Source organism: Aquila chrysaetos, chromosome 22, assembly GCF_900496995.4.
Source record: "Aquila chrysaetos chrysaetos chromosome 22, bAquChr1.4, whole genome shotgun sequence".
In the NCBI taxonomy this organism is placed as follows: domain Eukaryota; kingdom Metazoa; phylum Chordata; class Aves; order Accipitriformes; family Accipitridae; genus Aquila; species Aquila chrysaetos.
This window is the reverse complement of record NC_044025.1, coordinates 11,873,297-11,893,908: the sequence shown is the minus strand read 5'-3', so window position 1 is coordinate 11,893,908 and position 20,612 is coordinate 11,873,297. Positions and strand designations below refer to the sequence as shown.

The 20,612-nt window shown below is 71.8% G+C and overlaps 2 protein-coding genes across 2 annotated transcripts; one reads left to right on the top strand and one right to left on the bottom strand.

Moving 5' to 3' along the window:
- Positions 1-2,570: 2,570 nt before the first annotated feature.
- DBN1 (drebrin 1) lies at positions 2,571-13,534 on the top strand. Its single transcript, XM_029998330.1, is given in 17 exon segments — positions 2,571-2,757; positions 7,110-7,165; positions 7,265-7,377; positions 7,594-7,668; positions 7,757-7,903; positions 8,069-8,146; positions 8,245-8,396; positions 8,568-8,631; positions 8,768-8,827; positions 8,972-9,086; positions 10,278-10,415; positions 11,404-11,535; positions 12,494-12,987; positions 12,989-13,048; positions 13,141-13,182; positions 13,184-13,244; positions 13,341-13,534. Coding segments are annotated over 17 exon segments (1,944 nt in total). The 5' UTR covers positions 2,571-2,671; the 3' UTR covers positions 13,412-13,534.
- A 681-nt stretch (positions 13,535-14,215) lies between these two features.
- On the bottom strand, positions 14,216-20,609 carry PRR7 (proline rich 7, synaptic). Its single transcript, XM_029998331.2, is given in 5 exon segments — positions 14,216-14,803; positions 14,805-14,857; positions 15,002-15,098; positions 15,100-15,642; positions 19,003-20,609. Coding segments are annotated over 4 exon segments (687 nt in total). The 5' UTR covers positions 15,301-15,642; positions 19,003-20,609; the 3' UTR covers positions 14,216-14,467.
- Between the last annotated feature and the right edge of the window lie 3 nt (positions 20,610-20,612).

Genomic DNA, 20,612 nt, shown 5'->3' with positions numbered 1-20,612 from the left:
GGCAGGTGTTGGACCCTGCAGGGGGGTCCCCGCTTGCCTGGCGGTGTTCCCCAGTCCCTGCTGTGCCCTGGCCCTGAATCCTACGCAGGGGACAAGAAGTCACGGGGCACGCGTGAGCCACATGCACCAGCTCTGGGTGTGCTCCGGCGTAGAGCAGCCAAGCGTTCACTCATGCGATGCAGCTGCTGTCCCGAAGGACGGGTGCGAGGCCACGCCGGCACCTCCGGCTGGAACGGCCTTGGGGGGCTGCGGGTGCGGGGAACAGCCGCTCCTCCCACTCTGCTCTGGCAGCTGGAACGGTCATTAATAATTGCAGCTCTTACCATGATGAGCAATCGTAAGGAAAATTGTCTTGCTAATCTACTGGAAGGTTCTGCTGGGGGCAGGAGCTGGCTGCGGGAAGCCAAATGCCTCCCAGCATCACCCAGAGCTGGCCTGCGGCTGCGGTGCCACATCTCCCCGGTGCCAGCTGCAGGAGTGCAAAACCCCATCAAAGATGGGGAGGGGAAAGCGGGAGTGATAGAGGCAGACTGGGGCCGGGCAATGGGACAGTCACACTGGGGAGTAGCAGGACAGGGCGGCAAAAAGGGATGGAAGCAGCTGGCACCTGCCTGGCAGGGCCAGGACGAGCAGGGATGTGGCAAGTGCCCAAGTGTGAGTCCCAGCTGCGCAGCCAAGGTCAGGGGACGCGCGGGGGAAGGTGAGGTGACTGCGGCCCCATGTGAGCAGCCACCGAGCCAGCCCTGGCTCAGCTGGGACAGCAACCCGTGAGTGGAGGGCAGGGAAGGGGTAAGGGAAGGCAGCCATGCGGGACAGAGCCTGCTGGGGTAGCACGGCCTGGGAACAGGTTGTGCCAGCTCAGCCCTGGGGTACCCGGCCTTGGAGCAGGGCCAGGGCAGAGCCAGGGTGCCACAGCCAGCCTGCCTCTCCCTGAGGGAGAACCAAACATCTCCCTTGTGCTGTTCCAAGGCCGGCACCCACTGGGGGCTCAGCCCCTTCTGGTTGGTGCCCTGTTGCTTCTGGTCCCTACTGATGACACCTCTACCACACAAGGTGCCTCTGTGCTTTGCCAAGAGCAGCTCTTTCCCACCAGCTCTGCGCACCATACGAGGAGCTTGTGCACAGGCAGCGGAAGGAGGGTCTCGGGTGGGCTGCGGAGGTGGAGCCTGGGGAGGGGCCGCAGCCGTGCTGCTCTGAGAACAAAGCCTGGCGGCAGCAGGCTCAGGGCTCCCACCATGTCCCCGAGCGGGGTCCCACCACATCCCCAAAGCCAGCTGAGCCGCTTGCGGGGCGCCTGCCACAGCCCCGGCCCCCGTGCTGGCCCCGGCAGCTGCTCTACAGCTGCTCACAAACTCTTGCAGCCTCTTAGGGCGGCTCCGGCTCTGGCCTGGCTCAGAAATGCTGGTGCAAGGAGGGCGTGCAGGCGTGGGGGGAGCAGGCAGCACGGGCAGGGCCTGTGGAACAGTGTCCCGTGTCCCACTGAGCTTGGGGGGCTCATCCACAGGCTGCTCTGAAGGGCTTGGTTCGGGAAGGGCCATGCCGGCATCAGCTCCAACCTGCAGGAATCAGGCCCTGTACGCTCCCCGCTGTCGCTCCAGCACAGAGGCCCCTTCGGCACGGTTCTGGTCCGGGATGCGGGCATTGCCGGGGGTCAGGAAGGCAGGGTGGGGCAGGGCGATGCTGCCTGCCCTGGCGGGAGCGTGCAGACCCAGCTGGGAGCCCCCGCAGAGCCCTGTGCGGGTCAGTGCAAAAGCAACTTTGTGGGTTCAAATGGAGGCAAAACCTCCTGGAAAACACGCTGTCCTGCACAGCCCGGCAGGGTCCCAAGGGGACTGGGGGGTTTGGGAGCAGTGGGGATGAAGGGTCAGGCGGGCAGCAAAGGGGTCCCCCACAAAGGCTGCGCCCACTGACACCTTGTGCAGCAGTGAGGGCACGGCTGGGTGTCTGGGGCAGAGCCCACGGTGCCGCGTCCTTGGAGAGGACACCTCAGGGCACAGGGGCTCTGGCCCGAGGGCAGCTGAGGGCACAGGGTTCCCGGTGTGCCGTGTCCCCAGGGTGGAGGGGACATGGGACAGGGGAGGGTGTGGGGTGCGGAGGAGCAGCCGGCATGCGAGGTCCCCAGGGCGCAGGGTCCCCCGGAGGGGGTAGCACAGGGCGCCGGTCCCCAGGGCAGAGGAGAGCCCAGGGTGCAGAACCACCCGGGGTGCAGGGTCCCAGGAGGGAGCTGAGCTGGGGTGCAGGTTTCCAGGGTTCAGGGTCCCTGGGGCGGGGGCATGGCCCGGGGGGGCGGAGCAGACCCCAGGCTGCGGAGTCCCCGGGGTGCAGGATCCCGGGGGCGAGCAGGGGGGGGGGGGGGGGCAACCCGGGGGGGGGGCGATGCTGCCCGCACCCCAGGGGTCCCGGCGCGGTGCGGCGGCGCGGCCGGCGGGGTGCCCCGGGGGCGCTCCGGGGGGCGCGGCGGGGGCCGGGGCGGGGGCGAGGGCCGGGCCGGGGTGGGTGGGGGGGCGGAGGGTGGGGGGGGGGGGGGGGCCGTTCGCGGCGCTAGGACCGGGCGCGGCGGCGGGCGGAGCCTCCCCGCCGCTCGCCCCTCCGCCCGGCCGCTGCGGCAGTGTCTCGGAGGCGGGCAGGCGGCCGGTCCCTCCGGTCCCCCCGGCAGCATCCCGGCCCCGCCATGGCTGGCGTCGGCTTCGCGGCGCACCGCCTGGAGCTGCTCGCCTCCTACCAGGACGTGATCGGCGAGGACAGCCCCACCGACTGGTGAGCGCGCCCGCCGCCGCCGCCGCCGCCGCCGCCGCCGCCCCTTTGTCCCCGCCGCCGCCGCCGCCGCCCTTTGTGCACGGAGCCGCCCGGTAACACCGGCCGCGCCCCGCGCTGCGCCCCCCCGGGCCCGCGATGCCGGGAGCCCCGGCACACAAAGGCGGGCGGGGCGGCGGCGGGGGGGGGTGTGTGTGTGTAGGGGGGGGTGGTGTGTGGTGTGTGTGTGTGCCCGGTCCGCCGCCCCCGGTGCCCGCACCTGCCCGCCGCCGCCGCACCGGGCCGGGGCGCGGTCCCCGCTTTGTCTGCGCCGGGCCGGCACGTGCGAGCGCCGGCCCCCACCGCCCCCGGGAGCCCCCGGCACCGTCCGACCTCCCGCCGGGCAGCGAACGTGGGGAGCGGGTGGGGGTGGGGGGGGGGGTACGCGCACGGCGGGGAGGGCCCGGGGGTCCCCCCGGGTGCTGGGCCCGGCCCCGGGTCCCTCGCCATTGTCTGGAGCCGGAGCCGCGGGCAGGGGCGCCCGGGGAGGGGGGGGGGGGGCGGGGATCGGGGCGCCACCAGCCCGGCCCCGCTCCCCGCCGGTGCGGAGGGCGGCCACTGCCGGACATCCCCCCCGCGGCCCCGCTGTCCCCGGCCCCCCCCCCCCCCCGAGCTCCCCGGGGTGCCCCATCCCCGGAGGGCCGCGGTGCAGTCGGTCCGGGACCGCCCCGCCGGGCTGGGGCTGCTGCGGGCTCGGGGCGGGGGGTGGCCTTCCCCGGCGGGACCCCCCCCCCCGGGCTGCCCTGCCCTGCCTGCACCCCCAGTGCGGGGCACCCCGTGCTGCGGGTGCCGGGGCCCGGCCGGATCCAGGCCCCGCTGCAGCCGGCGCAGCAACCCGCAGGGAGCATTTCCCCACGCCACCCCGATTCTCCCAGTGCCCACCCGCATCTCCCAGCCCCACCCGGGTGCAGTGGGGCCGGCTGGGGCCGTCTGCCCCGGGACCCCCTCCTTGCCCCCCAGGGTGCCTGTGCCATGGCAAGGGGGCCCGGGGGGGGGGGATGCTGCCGGCACCCTGGGGTGCAGCTCGCTGGGCAGAGCCAGGGTGCTGGGCAGTGTTGGGTGCTGGGTGCATGCTGTGCATGCTGCTGTCTGGGGGGGGGTGCCTACCGTGCACCCACCACGCAGCCAGGGTGCACCCACCACCCAGCTGGGGGGCATCCAGCACACAGCTGGGGTGCACGCTGCTCTCTAGCCCAGTTCCTGCATTCAGGACAGGGCTGGGAGCCCCCCGAGCTGTGTGGGCCTGAGCAGGTCCCGCTCCCCACCAGCACCAGTTCTCCAGGGAGCCCCGCGGTCCTGCCGCCAGCCCAAGGGCGATGTGGGCGAGCACGGTGCATGTTGCGGGCCAGGAGGCAGCTGTCAGCCCTGGGTACATCTTGCTTCCCGGCATCCGCTGCAAAGGAGCCCTCCCTGCCAAAGCTGCTGAGAGCAGCAGAAACGGTTCCCGGGAAGGCGAGTGCCGGGGCCGGGCCCCCCTCACCTCCAGGGGCTGAGCCCCAGCCGGGCAGCAAGCACCCGCCATCCCCGCCGATGGGGCTGAGCTCGCCCCATCATCCCCAGCCCCTCCATCCCATGGTCACCAGGGGTGCCCGGCACTCGGTGCCAGTGGGAGCAGCATCCCTGCTGCAGGCCCCAGCGCCCAGGTGGGGGATGAGGGGTGATGCTGGGAGGGCTGCATCGGGCAGGGTGATGGGGACTGTTGCCCGGCAGTGGCCCAACCTGGCTGAGCCAGAGGCCGTGAGGACATTGTGCCGGAGCCCGGGCCTGGGCTGGTGCCGAGGGATGCCATGCTCTTGCCCGGCCGGGATCCCTGTGTTTAGTCTGGGATTCCCCCCTGCTCCAGCCTGGTCCTGGAGGGTCCGAGCGTCCCCTCCCCCTGCCCGGCCCCGCGGAGGCTGCTGGGGCCCATTACTCGATCGGAAAGGAATTTGGTGCTGCTTTCTGAGCACGCCGACTCCCTGGAGCTCCCAGCCACATTGGAAACACATGTGCCCAGGCTGAGGCGGGTGGGCTGGGGCGATGCTCCCCCTCCCCGGCCACGGTGGGGGGGGGGCAGGCAGCTGCGGGTGCCCCAGGTGCTGGCACCCACAGGCATTGCTCTGCCTGCTTCGGTGAGCAATGGGGCCATGCGAGGGCAGCGGGGCCTCTGTCTCCTTGGCGGCGTGATGGGGGATCCTTGCTGGAGTCCCCCGGCTGCGGGGAGCCCTCCTCCCTGGGCTGCATGGGTCACCTCCACCCATGGGTGACCCACATGCCTGGAGCCCAGTGGGTGGGAAGGGGCTGTATGGGCTGGGTGGAGGGATTAAAGCCCATGGAAGGGGGCGAGCAATGCATGATGCTGCCTGCACCCGCTGTGGCATGGCTGGTACCCGCTGCTGGGGCTCGTGGTGATGCTGTTGGGCTGTGGGATCCTGGGGGCACCCCTGGGGATGCTGCTGGCCCCAGCACGGCCCTGCTGGCCCCTGGGCTGGAAACCTCTGGATCCTCCATCCCAGCATGGGATCAGGCCGTGCTGCTGGGCCACACTCGGGGCAGGGCTCTGTTTCCACGGCGAGCCCCCCGCTGCCCTGGGAGCACCCCTGGGTGCAGGCAGCAGCACTGTGCTCAGGTACCACCCTGCATGGCGGGGTCCCAGGGCGGGGGAGAGCAGGCACTGGGTGCCCCCAGCACCCGCAGGGCTCCCCAGGCAGCGATGCCGTGGCTCTGCCCTACTTGTTTCCCCCCCTCTGCAGCCAGCTGCATCCCACCTTGCGAGCCCCCAGCCCCTGACCATGGCCCTGGGCTCCCCCAAACTGCTGCCATCCTTCCCCCATTCCTGGGGGATCAACAGCAGGTCCCCCTGGGGCCAGGGCTGCAGTTGCAGGCAGGGGCTGCGTTTTCCACCCTTCCCCGGCGCAGGCATCGCAGACGGCGCTTTGCAGCCGCGTTGCCGGCTCCAGGCCGGGAGCTGGCGCCGGCTGGAGTGGCCGATTAGCAGGATCGGGATGTGCGGATTAAAGTCAATCTTGTTGGTGTAATTATCTGCGGCTCGCTGCCGGGGGCTCAGGGGGCGGTGGGTGCCAGGGGGGTGGAGGGAGGCCCTCTCCCTGTTAGGCACCCGACTGCCTTCCCCTTGTTTTTCAGCTCCCAGGGTCCAGCCGTGGCCCTGGTTTGGGGGTTGCTCTGCCTGTAGGGACCTCCCCCCCCCCAGTTACCATCCCCCAGGCTCTGGCTGGAAGCTGCGAGTTTGGGTGAGGACAGCTCTGCCCGGCACCATGGGGATTTTGGTGCTCCAGCAAGCACCACAGGGGCGCTGCTAGCCGAATGCCAATCGGCAGAGCTGTCCGCCCGCCCTGGTGTGGATACGGGGGGGGGGGGTCCAGCACGGGCGGCCCCGGCTTTCCGGGTGCAGCGTGTGACGGCGGCAGGCAGGTTTGGGTGCCTGCCAGGTCCCGACGGGTCCCCGCTGCCTGCCTGCCTCCCCCGCTCCCCTCCACTAATCACCTCGTCATCGGGGCGAGCTGCATCCCAGCTGGGATGGGGGGGGGTTGCCATGGCGACAGAGGATGCTGGTTGCCTAGCAACATCCATCCCCTCGCCCACCCGCCCTGGACCAATTCGCCATGCGTCCTCGCCCCCCCCCCCCCGCCGCCGCCGCCGTAGCTGGCTGCATGCCCCTGGGGAGGTGCGGGCTGGTGGGGGTCCCCGCGGAGCCCCGGGGGGGGGGCTGGCTGGGGCGCGGTGGGAGCGAGAGGGGGGTTTCCCATCCGCTGGGAACGGTTTCCAAGAAACAGTCTCCATGACGGCCCCATCACACCCTGGCGGCACATTGATTTGCTGCTGCTGGTGCTCCGGCGTCCTCCCCCGGCCTGGTGCCTGCCGGGCCGGTGGCTCACGCAGCCAGGCACGTGAGCGGCCCCGAGTTCCCTGCCGGGGCGTGGGGCTGTCCCCAAAGCCGGTTGGTAACCGGCAGGGTCGGGGGGGACACAGAGATGGGCGTGCAAGGAGCTGCGAGGCCGCAGCGGCTTGCGGCACGGCACGGCAGCCAGCTGGTCCCCGTGCCCAAGCGACCCTTCTGTCCCCAACCTTGCGACCCTGCCCCATGGCTGCCAGGCAGCAGGGTTCGGGGAATAGGCCCTGCCCGAAGTCCTGCCCGCCTGGCAGCCTGGCCCTTCGCGGTGGCAATGGGCAAGGGATTGGGGGTGGCTGTGTGGCAGCTTGGGGACATCTGGCCGGTCCCCCAGGACCTGCCCTGACCTCAGTGTTAGCAGGATGGGGAGGTGGAGGGGCCACCCCACGCTCCCCCTGGCCATGGCTCACCCACGCTGTCTCCCCAGGGCCCTCTACACGTACGAGGATGGCTCTGATGACCTGAAGCTGGCAGCGTCAGGAGGTAAGGTCCTCTGTCCCTGCGGCTCGCTCGGCTCTGCCAGCGTTTTCCCCAGCACCCATCCCGGTGCCGGGTGGACGTGGGCTGACGGTGCCGTGCCAGGCGGAGGTTTGCTGGAGCTCTCCGGCCACTTTGAGATCCAGAAGGTGATGTACGGCTTCTGCAGCGTCAAGGATCCCCAGGCTGTGCTCCCCAAATATGTCCTCGTCAACTGGGTGAGTGGGGGGGGGCCCATGCTGGGGGGGGGCCGTGCCGTGCCCACCAGGGCCGCGGTGTTGGCAGGGGCATGGCTGGGTGCAAGGGAGGAGCCTGCGGTGGCCGGGGGGGAGGTGTGGGTGCCCCACGGTCCCGCTGTCCCGTGGTGGTCAGCGGGGTGGGGGTCACCCTGCCGCACCCCCCCCCCCAGCTCAGCCCCTCCCCGGCTGCCACAGGTGGGCGAGGACGTGCCGGACGCCCGCAAATGCGCCTGTGCCAGCCACGTGGCCAAGATCGCCGAGTTCTTCCAGGTGGGTGACACTGGGGCGGGGGACGATGTCGCCAGGGCACCCACCCCGGTGCCTGACGGCTGCTTGCCCCCCCCCCACCCCGGCCCAGGGCGTGGACGTCATCGTCAACGCCAGCAGCGTGGAGGACATCGACCCAGGGGCCATTGGGCAGCGGCTCTCCAACGGGCTGGCCCGCGTCTCCAGCCCGGTGCTGCACCGCCTGCGGCTGCGGGAGGACGAGAACGCCGAGCCTGTGGTAATGTCCCCATGGCAGCGACGGCGGCGATGGCGGCGGGCGCAGGGCATCCCTCCCGCCTGGGGCTCCTGTCTGCCGCAGCCCGTCACCCCGTGTGCCGCTTACTGTTATTCCCCCTCGCTGATCCCAGCCCCTCCGCCCCCCCCCGCCTCTCCTCCGTCCCAGGGCACCACTTACCAGAAAACCGACGCCACCGTGGAGATGAAGCGGCTCAACCGGGAGCAGTTCTGGGAACAGGCCAAGGTGGGGTATGCTGGGGGGGGCAGCCGGTAGCCCCTGGGGAGCGGGGTGAGCCGCTGGCAGGTGATGGGCAGCCCTGTCCTTCATCCCCCTCCCGTCAGAAAGAGGAAGAATTGCGTAAGGAGGAGGAGCGGAAAAAGGCCCTGGACGCCCGGCTGCGGTTCGAGCAGGAGCGGATGGAGCAGGAACGGCTGGAGCAGGAGGAGCGGGAGCGGCGCTACCGGGAGCGCGAGGAGCAGATCGAGGAGCACAGGCACGGCGGGGGCTGGGGTCGGGCTCGCGTGCGAGGATGCGCATGTACGGGATGGCTGCGCGCATGCTGCGAGCGTCTGGGGGGGTGCATGGGTGTTGGTTCGTGGGGTGGGGTCGGGGCAGGGACTGGCAGGAGCTGGTGCCCAGCCGCTCTCCTGTGCCCCCGTCGCAGGCGGAAGCAGCAGAGCATGGAGGCAGAGGAGGCCCGGCAGCGCCTGAAGGAGCAGTCCATCTTCGTAAGTGCTGCGGCAGGCGTGGGGCCGGGGTTCGAGCCGAAGCTGCTGCCTGGCGTCACCCCCGAGGAAGGGCTTTTCTCAGCCGGGTCTCCTGGGCATCCCGGGGCTGGGGGGGTCATGCCGTGTCTCTTCGTAGGGGGAGCAGCAAGAGGAGGACGACAGGCAGCAGCTCAGGAAATCAGAGTCAGAGGTGGAGGTGAGTGCGGTGGCGGCCGTGCCCAGTGCCTGTCCTCACTCCCCAGCCAGCAGTGCCCACAGCTCGATGGGCACCCAGCTGGGGGGTGGTCCCTCAGCCCCACACCACTGGGGCGGTGGGTCTCAGCCTCCCCCATCCCCACAGGAGGCTGCTGCCATCATCGCTCAGCGGCCCGACAACCCCCGGGACTTCTTCAAGCAGCAGGAGCGGGTGGCATCGGGCAGCAGTGACGCCGTCTCACCGGGCAGCCACAGGACAGGTGAGGGGCTGGGGGGGCTGTGGGCACCGGGGGGGCATGGAGAGGCCGGGGGGGACTGCGGGCTGCGGAGCAGGTGAGTGTGCGGTGCCGCCGGGGCTCCCCGCAGCTCGGCGGGTCACGGTGGGATCTGGGGGGAGCAGGGCTGTAATGTGGGGAGGGGGTGTCCCCTCTGCGGTCCCTGGCGCTGCGGTTGGGGGTGCCGGGGGCACGAGGACGGCAGGGGGTCGTCCTGCTCTGCTGCGTCACCATCGCCGCCGCTGCCACCGCACCTCACGCGGCCCCTGCAGCTGGGGCAGCTTGGCAGGGGCTGGATGCCAGGGTGTCTTCAGCAAGGGGGGGCTCATCCTGCTCCCTGGTGGGTGTCGTCCGCTCACCTGTCACGGCACCACACTGGCAGCCAGGGTGGCAGCGTGGTCGGCGCGGCAGGGGTGGGCAGCTGGAGGTCCGGGGGTGGCTTGGGAAGGCAACTCATCCCACGGGGACAGCTAAAAGGGGCAGGAGTGAGTGGGGCGGGCGGGGGGCACCCAGCGTGCTCCCGGCTGGCAGGGACTGCCCCGTGGGGAGGCTGGGCTGCCCCACAGTCTGGGGTCCAGCCCTGGGACTCTTTTTTGCGGCTCTAGGGCAGGGGCTAGCTGTCCTGGTGGGCGCCTCCGTCCGTGGGGCCGTGTCGCGGGGCTGCGCTGGGGGTCGTGCTGGGGTGCTGTGCTGGAGGGGCTGTGCCATGGGGCTGTGCTGGGGGAGGGCCTGTGACGTGTTGTTCTTGCTGTGGGGTCACGCCATGGGTCACGCCATGGGCGGTGCCGTGGGGCTGCGCTGTGGGGTTGTGCCTCGGGGCAATGCTGTGGGGCTGTGCCATGGGTTGCGCTGTGGGCTGCGTTGTGGCCGTGCCGTGGGTTCGTGCTGTGGGGCCGTGCTGTGCCTGAGCAGATAGTTGTCCCACGGCCATGTCCTGGCCTCTCTCCCCACCTGGCCATGCAGCACTGCCTCCCATCCTTCTGTCCTGCTGTCTTTCCATCCTCTTGTCCTGCCATCCTCCCACCCCACCGTCGGTGCTGCCTCCCATCCCGCCGTCCTCCCGTCCCGGTGCCCTGGTGCCCCGGCCCCGCCACGGCTGCGCTGAGCAGGGACTGACCCATCTCTTTGCTCTCTCTCTCTCTCCGTCCGTCCGTCTGTCTGTCTTTCTCTCGGCAGGTCGTCTGCACTGTCCTTTCATAAAGACAGCTGACAGTGGGCCGCCTTCTTCCTCCTCCTCCTCCTCCTCCCCCCCGCGGACCCCCTTCCCCTATATCACCTGCCACCGCACCCCAAATCTCTCCTCTTTCTTCCCATGTAGGTAGCTGGGATCCCCCCGGGTGCGCAGCTCCTGGGGGCCAAGCCGCGGGCGGCCGCCCCACAGCCCACCCCAGCCCCACGGCACACCGGACCGACAGCGGAGGCAGCGCCCCTCCCGCGGGCACCCAGAGGGGGCCGGGCACCCGGGCGGGGGCTGCGCCCGCACCCGCGGGCACCCTGCACGCCCCGGCCGGGGCTGGCCCCACGGTGGGCGCTGTGCCCCTGGGGTGGGGGGGATGCAGCAGGCTGTGCCCATGAGGCAGGTTGTGCCCGTGGTACCGGGGAGGGGGCACCGGGCAGGCTGTGCCCACGGGACAGACGGGGACAGGGCTGAGCTGTGCCCGGGGAGATGATGCTCTGCCGTGGGATGGAGCAGGCTGTGCCCACGGGACAGAGGGGGCCCAGGACGGGCTCTGCTCGTGGGGCAGAGGTGGATGGGGCAGGCTGTGCCCGTGGGGCAGAAGGGGACAGGGCATGCTGCGCCCTGGACCACGCAGGATTTTGCCCATGGGGCGGCGCGGGATGGGAAGGGCTGTGCCCAGGATCGTGTGGGGCTGTGCCCATGGGGCAGAAGGGGCCAGATGGTGCCCGGAGCCATGTGGGGCCGTGCCCGTCTAGCCAGGGGTAGCAGGGCCTGCAGAGGTGAGGCTGTGCCAGGGCCCAGCTGGGCTGTGTGAGGGCAGAGCCGGCGTGCACTGCGGCAGGTACGGGGCTGCTTGTCCCCCTACCTGGCAGATGCGGGGACTGCGGCTGCATGGGGCTAGCGGGGATGCCCGGAGATGGGCATGGGGGTTGCTGCACCCATGGGTGCCTCTGCCCCGCCACCGCAGGAGGGGATGACGCGGTGGCAGGTACACGGTGACGTACATTTGACAGCTCCCGGCCGGGTTGGCATGGCACAGGAGCAGGGGCAGCGCTGGGGTGCTGGTCCCTCCCCGATGTGGGCAGCCCCCCCCCCATGCCACCCCATCTCCCTTGTCCGCAGGCAGCCAGTCGGACGCCTACCGCAAGGCCTCGGCAGCGGGCTGCAGCCCCTGCGAGTCCAGCCCGGCCGCCACGCCGCTGGGCGAGCCGGGCACCCGCGCGTCGGGCAACGAGACGCCGGCAACGCCCAAAGGTGGGCGCAGGGCTGGCGCTGCCTGCCCCTGCCTGGGGCTGCCTGGGCACATCCCCGCGGTTTCCCCACAGCACATCCCCTGCTGCAGCCCCCTCGACTCCTCTGCAGCCCCCGCTGCAGCCCCGATGCCGCAGCCCTGCCAAACTCCCTTGCATCGCTCAGTGCATCCATGCTGTCCCGTCTGCATCCCTTGATATATCCCCCGCCGCCTCTGCTGTGTCCCCCAGCGCATCACCGCCGTGTCCGCTGCTCCGTGCCGGTGCATCCCCGCCGTCTCTGCTGCATCCCCCCAGTGCAGCCCCACCGTCATTGTTGCATCCCTGCTGTCTCTAGTGCATTTTCTAACGCCAGTGCATTCCTGTTGCCTTTGCTGCACCACCCCCCCCCATGCATCTCCCCATTTCCAGGGCATTGCCCCAGCCAGTGCATCTCCACCACCACCGGTGCATTTTTCCCCGCCCCAGTCTGTACCTGCCCACCATCTCTGCAGCATCACCCCAGTGCAGCCCCACTGTCTCTGCTGCATCCCCCAATGCGACTGTCCTATCTGCCATCCCCAGTGCGTCCCTGCCAGTGTCGCTGCTTCCCTCCATGCATCCCCACTGTCCCTCTGCATCCCCAGTGCATCCCAGCCAGCTCTGCAGCAGTCCCCACTGGCCCCTTTGCATCCTCTGGTGCATCCCAGCTTTTCCTTCTGCATCTTCCCAGTGCACCCCTCCCCATCCCCCTGTGCCTCCCAGCTACTCCCTCCACCCCAGCAGGGCCCAGGCACCCCCTCAAGGGATTACCTTGCCCCACACCCAGCCCCACCACGTCCCCTCCCTGCCCACTCACTCCCACCCATCCCCACAGCATCTCCCTGTTGCACCCAGCCCAAAGGACACCCCCCCCCGCCTCTGGATGAGGTGTGTGGGGGGGGGAAATCTGTCCCCACTGACTGTTGTCCCCTCCCTTGCAGACTCCCCCAGCCCCAGCACCCAGGAGGTTGGGCCAGCCATCCCTGAGCAGCACTGGCCCTTCCCAGGGCCCGAGGACAAGGCCACCGAGCCCCCCGGGGACGAGCCCAGCCCCAGGCCGGTGTGGACAGCAGGGGGTGACTCCCTGGGGGACCTGATGACCCTGGAGCCTGCCGAGCCCTCCCCGTTACCTGTGGCTGCCGAGCCCCAGCCGGGGGAGACCCCCAACCCCGAGAGCCTCATCGACCTGTGGCAGAGCGATGGGGCGAACCCCCCCGCTGCCTGGCCCCTGCCTGCTGCCCCTGTCCCCGAGGGCCCCCCCGCCACGCTGCCCGACGAGGGGACCCTGCTGAGCCTGGACGAGCTGCCCGAGCCCCCTGCCACCTTCTGCGACGCGGAGCAGGAGGAGGAGGCGGCAGCCGGTGGCGGTGACACCCAGCCCCGGGGGCTTGGCTGCCAGCGTGCCCCCCAGGAGGACGCCCCGGGCCGAGAGACCCCCCCCCATCACCAATGGGGAGATGGCCCCCAAGGACGGGACGCCGGGTCGTGGGGAGCAGGTGAGCGTTGCCAGGGGAGGAGGGGGGGGGGTCAGGGGGATGACTGGGTGGCCTGGGGGGGTCCTGACCACCTGCCCCCCCCCCCGCTCCAGGCCAGCGAGGGCTATTTCAGCCAGTCCCAGGAGGAGGAGGTACCCCCCCCCCGAGGAGCCATCGGCCAAAGCCCCCCAGCCCATCTTCTACAACAAGCCCCCAGGTGAGTGGGAACGGTGAGGGGGGGGGTGCCTGTCCCTCTGTGGGCTACCCCACACTGCCCTGACCACCCCCCCCCCCGGCTCCCTGTCCCCCCCAGAGATTGACATCACATGCTGGGATGCGGACCCCCTGCCCGAGGAGGAGGAGAGCTTCGGGGGGGGCCTGTAAGCCCGGGCCCCGCTGCCGGCGCAGGCAGCCCGCCCCGGCCGGTGTGGGGTATGAGGGGGCCACAGCCGGGGGCCGGGCCCCCCCCCCTTGCCCCATTGGGGCCCCGCAGCATGAGGCCTCCGGGTGGGAGCCGCCCCGCTGGGCCCCCACCCAGGGGCACCTTTTACAGCCCCCACTCGTCCTCCTCTCTTTTTTAAGTTGTCGGTAGGAGCCGTGTCAGCCCCCCCCCCCGCCCCCTTTAGCAATCCCCCCCCCCCCGCTGCCCCAGCGCCCCTTCGGGGGGGGGACGCACACACTCGCATCCCCTGCCCAGCTGTGGGACAGGGTCCTCATTCTCTTCGTGCCCCCCCCGGGAGCCCCCCAATACTTTGCACGAGTTCAAAAAAAAAAAAAAAAAAAAGGAATAATAATAATAATAATTAATAATAATAATAATAAATGAATATGGCAATAAAGTGACCCGACCAAGGCGAGGCTGCGGCCGGTGGCGCCCCCCCCCCACCCCAAACCCTGGTAGGGAGCTGGTGTGGGGCTTGTGCCCCCCCCCCCCACTCCTTCCTCGCCAGGAGCCCCCCACCCTGCCCCGCTTGGCCCCTGCTTGGCCCCTCTCCCCCCCCCTACGGTAACTGTTTTTGGAAAGCACAAGTTCTGTACCGGCGGTGTGCTCATGTCTGTTAATAAATAAAGCGACTCCCACGGGGGCTGCAGCCTGCTGGGGGGGGGGGCAGGGAGGGCAGAGGAGCGGGGGGCTGCCGCCACCCCAGGGGGGGGTGTCCCATGACGCCAGCCCGCCGGGAGGCGAACCCGAGCCACAAACTTTTATTCTCAAACTGTAACAAACAAAAAATTTAAGAAACAGAGCAGAGTCCGGGTCCCCAGCACCCCCGGCCACGGGGGGGCCGGCGGGGGCCAGATGGGGAACCAGCCCCTTCCGCGCCGGCGGCGATGGCCCGCACTGGAGCGGGCGTCCCCAGGGTGACGCGGGCAACCGAAACCACCTCCCCCGGTGCCGGAGGGGCACCCGCGGCGAGGTCCGGGGGTCCCCCGGGGCCGCCGTTAGACAGCGGTAGTCCTGCCGAAGAGGGGCATGGAGACCGGGAGGTGCCAGGGTCCCGGCTCGTAGGTGTCCCTGCTGCTGAGCTCCGAGTCCGTCCAGCTGGGAAACATGCGGGGGGAACATTCTGCCTGCAGGTAGAGGTCCGGGCAGGCAGGACCGGGGCTGGCCGAGCGGGGCAGGTGCAGTGCCGAACCGTAGCCGGCGTCCAGGAAAAGGGGTTTGTAGCTGGGGGGCTGCTCCTGCTTCTCCAGCCGCTCGTGGCTCAGGAAGGGGGCGTTGATTTTGCGGTAGAGCCCCCGCGTGTCCATCAGCACCTCGCTGTACGGCGGGGGGGGGCTCCGCCATCAGCAGCGCCTCCTCGTAGCACGGCGGCTTCGACAGGTCTGACTCTGCAAGGCAAAGCCCCCCCCCCGGACCCCCGCTGCCGTCAGTGCTGTGCCCCGGCTCTCGTGCCGTATCACACCCCCCCCCCAAAAAAAAAGGGGGGGAGGCGTACGCACGGGGGATGCCGAGAGGCCCTCTCTGCTCCTTACCGTGCCGGCAGCTCCAGGGCCGGGGGGGTGGGATGTGGTGGGGGTGATGATGGTGGGGCTCGAGGCGGAGGCGGTGGGGAATGGCGATGCCGGGGGGGGCTGCCCCCGTAACCCTCGTAGTGCAGCGGCTCCAGCTCCAGCGCGCGCAGGCTCTGCTCCCGCAGCCGCTCCTCCTGCTGCCGCTTCACCCGCCGCCGCAGGTAGCTGCAGAAGCAGCACAGCAGCACGATGAGCCCCCAGATGAGCCAGAAGCCCGCGAAGCAGGTGAGGAAGGTGTAGGTGCCCTGGGACATCACCATCTTGGCTGCCGGCCCCGGGGGGAGGCCCCTGCCTCTCCCTGCCCTCGGGGTGGGGGACGGGATGCTCAGGGCGGCGGCAGGGCCAGGGCAGGACCCGATGCTGTCAGGGCCGCCGAGGGCATCTCCCCGGGCCGTGCCCGGCGGCGTCTCCTCCGGCCCGCGGGCGCCCGCCGTCAGGGGTCCGTCCTCGCCATGGAGCCGGGGGGGGCTGGAGCGGGTGGGTCAGGCCTGGGTGCGCTGGGCGGGCGGCGGGGCGGGGGGCCGGCGGGGTGGGCGATGGGGGGACAGGGCCGGCGGGGTCCCGCTGCCCATCGCTGGGAGGGGGCCGCCGGGGAGGGGGCCCTGCAACGAGACAGACGTGAGCGTGAGCGTGGCGGGGACGCGGCCGCCCCGTTCCCATGGTGACTCGCTCCACATGCGCAGCGGCGCCCGCAGCCGGCGGGGAGCCGTGCCTGGCCCCACGCGCGCCCCCGCCGTCGCCCCCACGGCTGCAAACCCACCCCCCCCCCACCCCCCCAACACCCTGCCACGGCACTGCCGGGCAGCCCGGGGCGGGAAACGGATGCCGTGGCACCGCGGCGTCGACACCTTCGAGATCGCGGGGCGTCTGCTGGCATCCCCCCCCGGTTCCTGCCCACCCAGCGCACCCCAAATCGGCTGCAGAGCCCAGGCAGCTCGGCCCCCATGCCGCTCCGCAGCAGGGTGCCCCGGGGTGCCCCGGGGAGGAGCAGGGACACGCGGAGCCGGAGGCTGCCTGCGGCACGTGGCGCTCGCGGGAGCACGTGCACCACGGCCATCGCTGGCCTCGCGGCCCCCCGGGGAGAATCAGGGGATGGCGGCACCCTGACACGGCGATGGAGGGCAGGGGGGTGGCGGCGATGGGAACCATCACCCCTGCCAGGTCCCTGCCTTTAGGCAGGCTGACAGCTCGGTCACATCCAGCCGAGCACCGAACAGGGACAGCGCGTGCCGGGGGGGGGGGGGGGGGAGCTGTGCAAATCAGCGAGCGGGGAGCAGCACCCATGGGTGCTCGCAGGCAGGCACGTAAGCACCCATCAGGATTATTATCATGGTGTGGGAGAGACCAGGCTCGCCAGCAGGGAGGAGGGCAAGCGCTGGAGCGGCGGTGGCCGAGGGCAGGGTGACCACGGGGGCACCATCGCTCCCACGTGCCTCGGCTCGGCGAAGGGCCGCGGGGTCCCCGGCCACCCCGCGGGGCAGGGCCACGCTGCCAGCGAGGGCACCACGGCAGGGCCACCGGGTGCCGAGGGGGCTGGCGGGGCAGCGGGAAGGGCAGCGGGGCCGGAGAGCCGAGACCTGCCGGAAGGAAGGAGGGATGGGGGAAGGAAGGGGCCGGGGAGCCCTTGGCCACACTCCGGCCGGGCAGCGGTGGGCAGCGGCGGGCAGCGGGGGCTGCTCCATCGCGCAGACAAAAGCGGGGGCAGAGGCAGCGGCGGGATGTGGGTCTTTGGGGAGGGGGTGTCCCTTGCTGGGGAGCCCCAAGCCGCCACCGCTGCCCTGCTAAGGCCAGCTCGGTCCGGGCAGAGCTCGCCGGCCCCGACTGCAACAGGCTCCCGGCCGGCAGCCTGGGTATCCCCGGGCGGGGGGGGGGGGCACCCTGCGGGAAGGGCCGTGGGTCGAACACCGGGGTAACGGCCAGGGTTGGGGCGGGGGGGGACACGACACCGGGAACCCGGGCAGGGCGGGCTGGCGGCGCCTGGGGACCGGGGGCGTTTGCGGATGGGGCGTGCGGGGGGGGAGCGGGGCTGCCGGGGCCGGAGACGTGCGGGCTGGGGGAGGCGCGGGGCCGGGCTGGGAGACACCCACGCCGGGCGGGGAGCGGACCGGCCGCCCGGCTGGGAGCAGCCGCCGAGCCGGGCCCCGCCGGTAACCCGGGGCCGCTCCGCTGCCCCCGGCCCCGGCCTGGGCCCCGCTGCCCGCGTCGCATCCCAGCCCGGTACCTCCGGCGGGAGGGGGACACCCCGGCGGGGACCTCCCCGCTCCCGGTGCCGGGCGCGGCAGCCCCCTCCTCCTCCTCCTCTTCCTCCTCCTCCTCCTCCTCCTCCCCCGGGGCGCGCGCCCGCCGGGGACGGACCGGAGGCGCGCGCCCCGCTACGCGCCGCGCGCCCCTGCCCCGGCCCCCGGTTCCCGGTGGCGGCGGCGGCCCCGCGCGCCCCCGCCCGGCCCCGCTGCCTCCCGCCGCGCAACAGGCGGAGGCGCCGCGCCCGCTCCCTCCGCGGCTCCCGTTACCGGCGGCGGCGCACGTGGCTCAGGCGGCGGGCAGCGGCGGCGGCGGCGGCTCCATAGGGTGACGGCGGCGGGAGGGGGGCGGGGGAGGGGGGCCCGGTGCGCGCCCGGTGCGCGGCGCCGCCGCCACCTCCCGGCGCTGCCTTTGTCTCCGGTGAGCGCTCCCGCGCCGCCGCCGCGCGCCGCCCCGCCCGGGCTCCCGCCCCGCCGCTCCGCCCCGCCCTCGGCTCGGGGAGGGACCCGGGAGCCGGCGGGCCCCCCGCGCCCCCGCCCCGGGACCCTTCGCCGAGCGGGGGCTACCGGCGCGGAGCTGGGGGAACGGGCACTGCTACGGGAATCCCCCACCACCACCTCCCCGGGAACGGCCGCGGGATGGCGGTGGCGTGAGGGCCGTGGCATCCCCGGGGGCGGCCGCGGGAGCCCCACGGGGTGGGGGGGGCCGGGGATCCCCGGGTGACGGCCCCACGGTGCGGGTGGGGAGATGGCCCTGCGAGGCCCCGCGGGGCGATGCCACGGGCTCCCCCATCCGGTGGCCACGCACTCGCCCTGGGGGTGGCTGCGGCGTGCCGGGGTTTGCCGGCCACCCGCTCCCCCGGTGCCAGCCACAGCCTCCTCAGGGGGTGACGGCCACGTGCTCCCCCGGGGTGACAGCCAGCACAGTGCAGGGACAGCGGCAGGGAGGGCGGCTCACCGGCTGACGAGTCCTTAATGGCCCCCGCCGCCGCAGCCCGCCGGGGCGCTGCAGTGGGACGCGTGGCTGTGCGGGGCGGGGATGCCAGCCTGGCCCCGAGGACAGCGAGGGACAGAGGTGGCACTGGGTGACGCAGCAGGCTGTCCTGGGGGGCACCCCGCTCACTTGAGGCTGCCCTTGCCCCGGAGCAGACCTGCCCCGAGGACTCGGCCCCCTGCACTAGGGGTCCCCCGGCCATTCGCCGTCTGGGGGCCGTCGCCAGCTCTTCTCCGCTGCGCCCAAGGCCGGTGGTCACGGCTCCCGTGGGAGATCCCCCCACCACCACGCGCCCAGCTTGGGGGCGAGAGCACCCGCTCTCCCTTCGGTGCACCCTGGGGCTGTGCCAGCCGCTGGGAGCGTGGTTACAGGGCAGAGCCGTGCCCGCTCTGTGCCCAGGCCGGAGGCCGGGTGGGTGACCGGGTGTGGGTGCCCGGCAGGGGTGCCCCACGCGGGCCGTGACCCTGCCGCCACTTCCTCCCCGTGGGCAGGGTGGCAGGCGCCTGCTGCAGCCGCACACACGGCGCATTGTTCTGCCGGGGCCCGGCCGGAAGGACTTCCTCCATCCCGGCCAGGGGACGACCCGGGGAAGCCGGGAGCTGGCAGCCCGCTCCCACCACGGCCGGGCAGAGCGACTCCGGCAGACGGCCAAGCCCCGCCGCCTCGCTCGGAGCAGGGCCGTGGTGGCCGTGTCTTCCCCGGCCCCCTTGGCTCCGGCCCCGACTCACCTTGCTGGAACTTGTCTCCCGGGATCGGACCTCACAGCGCAGCCGTGGCAGCCCGGCAGTGCCGGCTCGACGGTTGTGGGGGTGCCCGAGCAGCACCCACGGCGGGCAGGAGGCTGCGGCCATGCAGGGGGGCTTGGGTGCTCCCTCGGGGCATGGGTAACGCAGAGGCGGGGGGCACGCTGGGGCCCACGGGCATCGTCAGGCCAGGGTGAGGGCGATCGGGGGGGAGCCAGGCCTCCGGCCCCGCCAGCGCCGGGGGCCGGGAGCTGCCTTCCCCTTCCCCACGGCGGCGGGGGGAGGCAGGCGGGGGAGCGCTCCCCGAGCCACATGGTGGGCTGGAGGAGGAGCCGTTGCCCAGGCAACAGCTGAGAGCATCCTTCACCCCTGAAAATCGTGTGCCGGCACCGCCGCCACGGCCCCACGGCTCGGGGCAGGACCCAGGACCCCCAGGGCCCACCCGGAGCTCGCCCAGGGCCTGACGTGTCCGTGGGGCCCAGACCCACCCATTCCAGCTCTGGCCGTACACCAGCGCCCGCTCACCCGCACGCTGCTCCCCCCCCCCCAGCAAGGAGAGGGATGGGGACGAGGCACCCCCTAAACGCCCGGGGCTGGGACACCGCTGGACAGGGGGGAGCTGGGGACAGGCAGAGCCCCTTCCACGCCCTGCTCACGGCTCAGGGCAGGCTGCCCACACCCCGGCCCTGCCCGCAGAGCCACGCTGACCGTCTGACAGACACCACTAACACGCTGGTGACCCCAGGACCTCGGTGCCAGGGTGCCACAGCCCAGGCAGTGCCGGCAGGGCGGCACGAACATCCCTGGCCAGTGCGGCGGGAGCAGCAATCCCCAGGCAGTCCCCATCCCCCCGCCCTGCCTGCCTTCCTTCTACGGCTGCAGAAAATTCCTGGATTTTACCCCAAGATGCCCCCTCCGAGTGTGAGAACTCCTCCTCGGCCCGCTCCCATAGCAACTGTTCCCTAGCTACCCAGCCGCACTTGCTATTCTCATCCCTGTGCAGCTGTGTGCGGCCCCCCCGCGCTGCGCACGAGGCTGCCGCTGCTGCCACCGGCCCTGCCGCCGACCCCGGACCCCAAACCCACCCTGCATCCACCCTGAACCAGGCTGTCCCCTTTGCACGCTCCCCCATGGCGACTGTCGTGACCCTAACCCTGCTCACGCCGTGTCCCCGCTTTCAGGGGCTGTCCCTTGGGCTAAGGAGGCAATGCTCTGTGCTCCCACAAGGTCCCCCTCTGCACGGTCCACTCCCCCCCCCCCCGAAGGAGCAATGCCCGGCACCCGGAGCGGAGCAGGACTCTGACCCCAGCCCCACAGCACACCCGTGACATCCCAGGAGGGGCTGTGCTGAAGGCAAACAGGAGCGGGGCGACATGCCCCAAAGGGAACCACAGCAGACAAGAGCACCCCAACGGCACAAGGCCTTGTACCTCTCATGGCCCTGCGCCGACCAAAATCTCCCAGCAGAAGCCACTGAGGGCGACCAGCGGTCCCCGGGGCTCAGCATCAGCCCTTGTCCTGGTGGGCAGCCCCAGCCCTTCCCTGCAGGACCGGAGCACCAGCCCAGGAACAGGGGTCCCTGCTCCTCTCCTCCT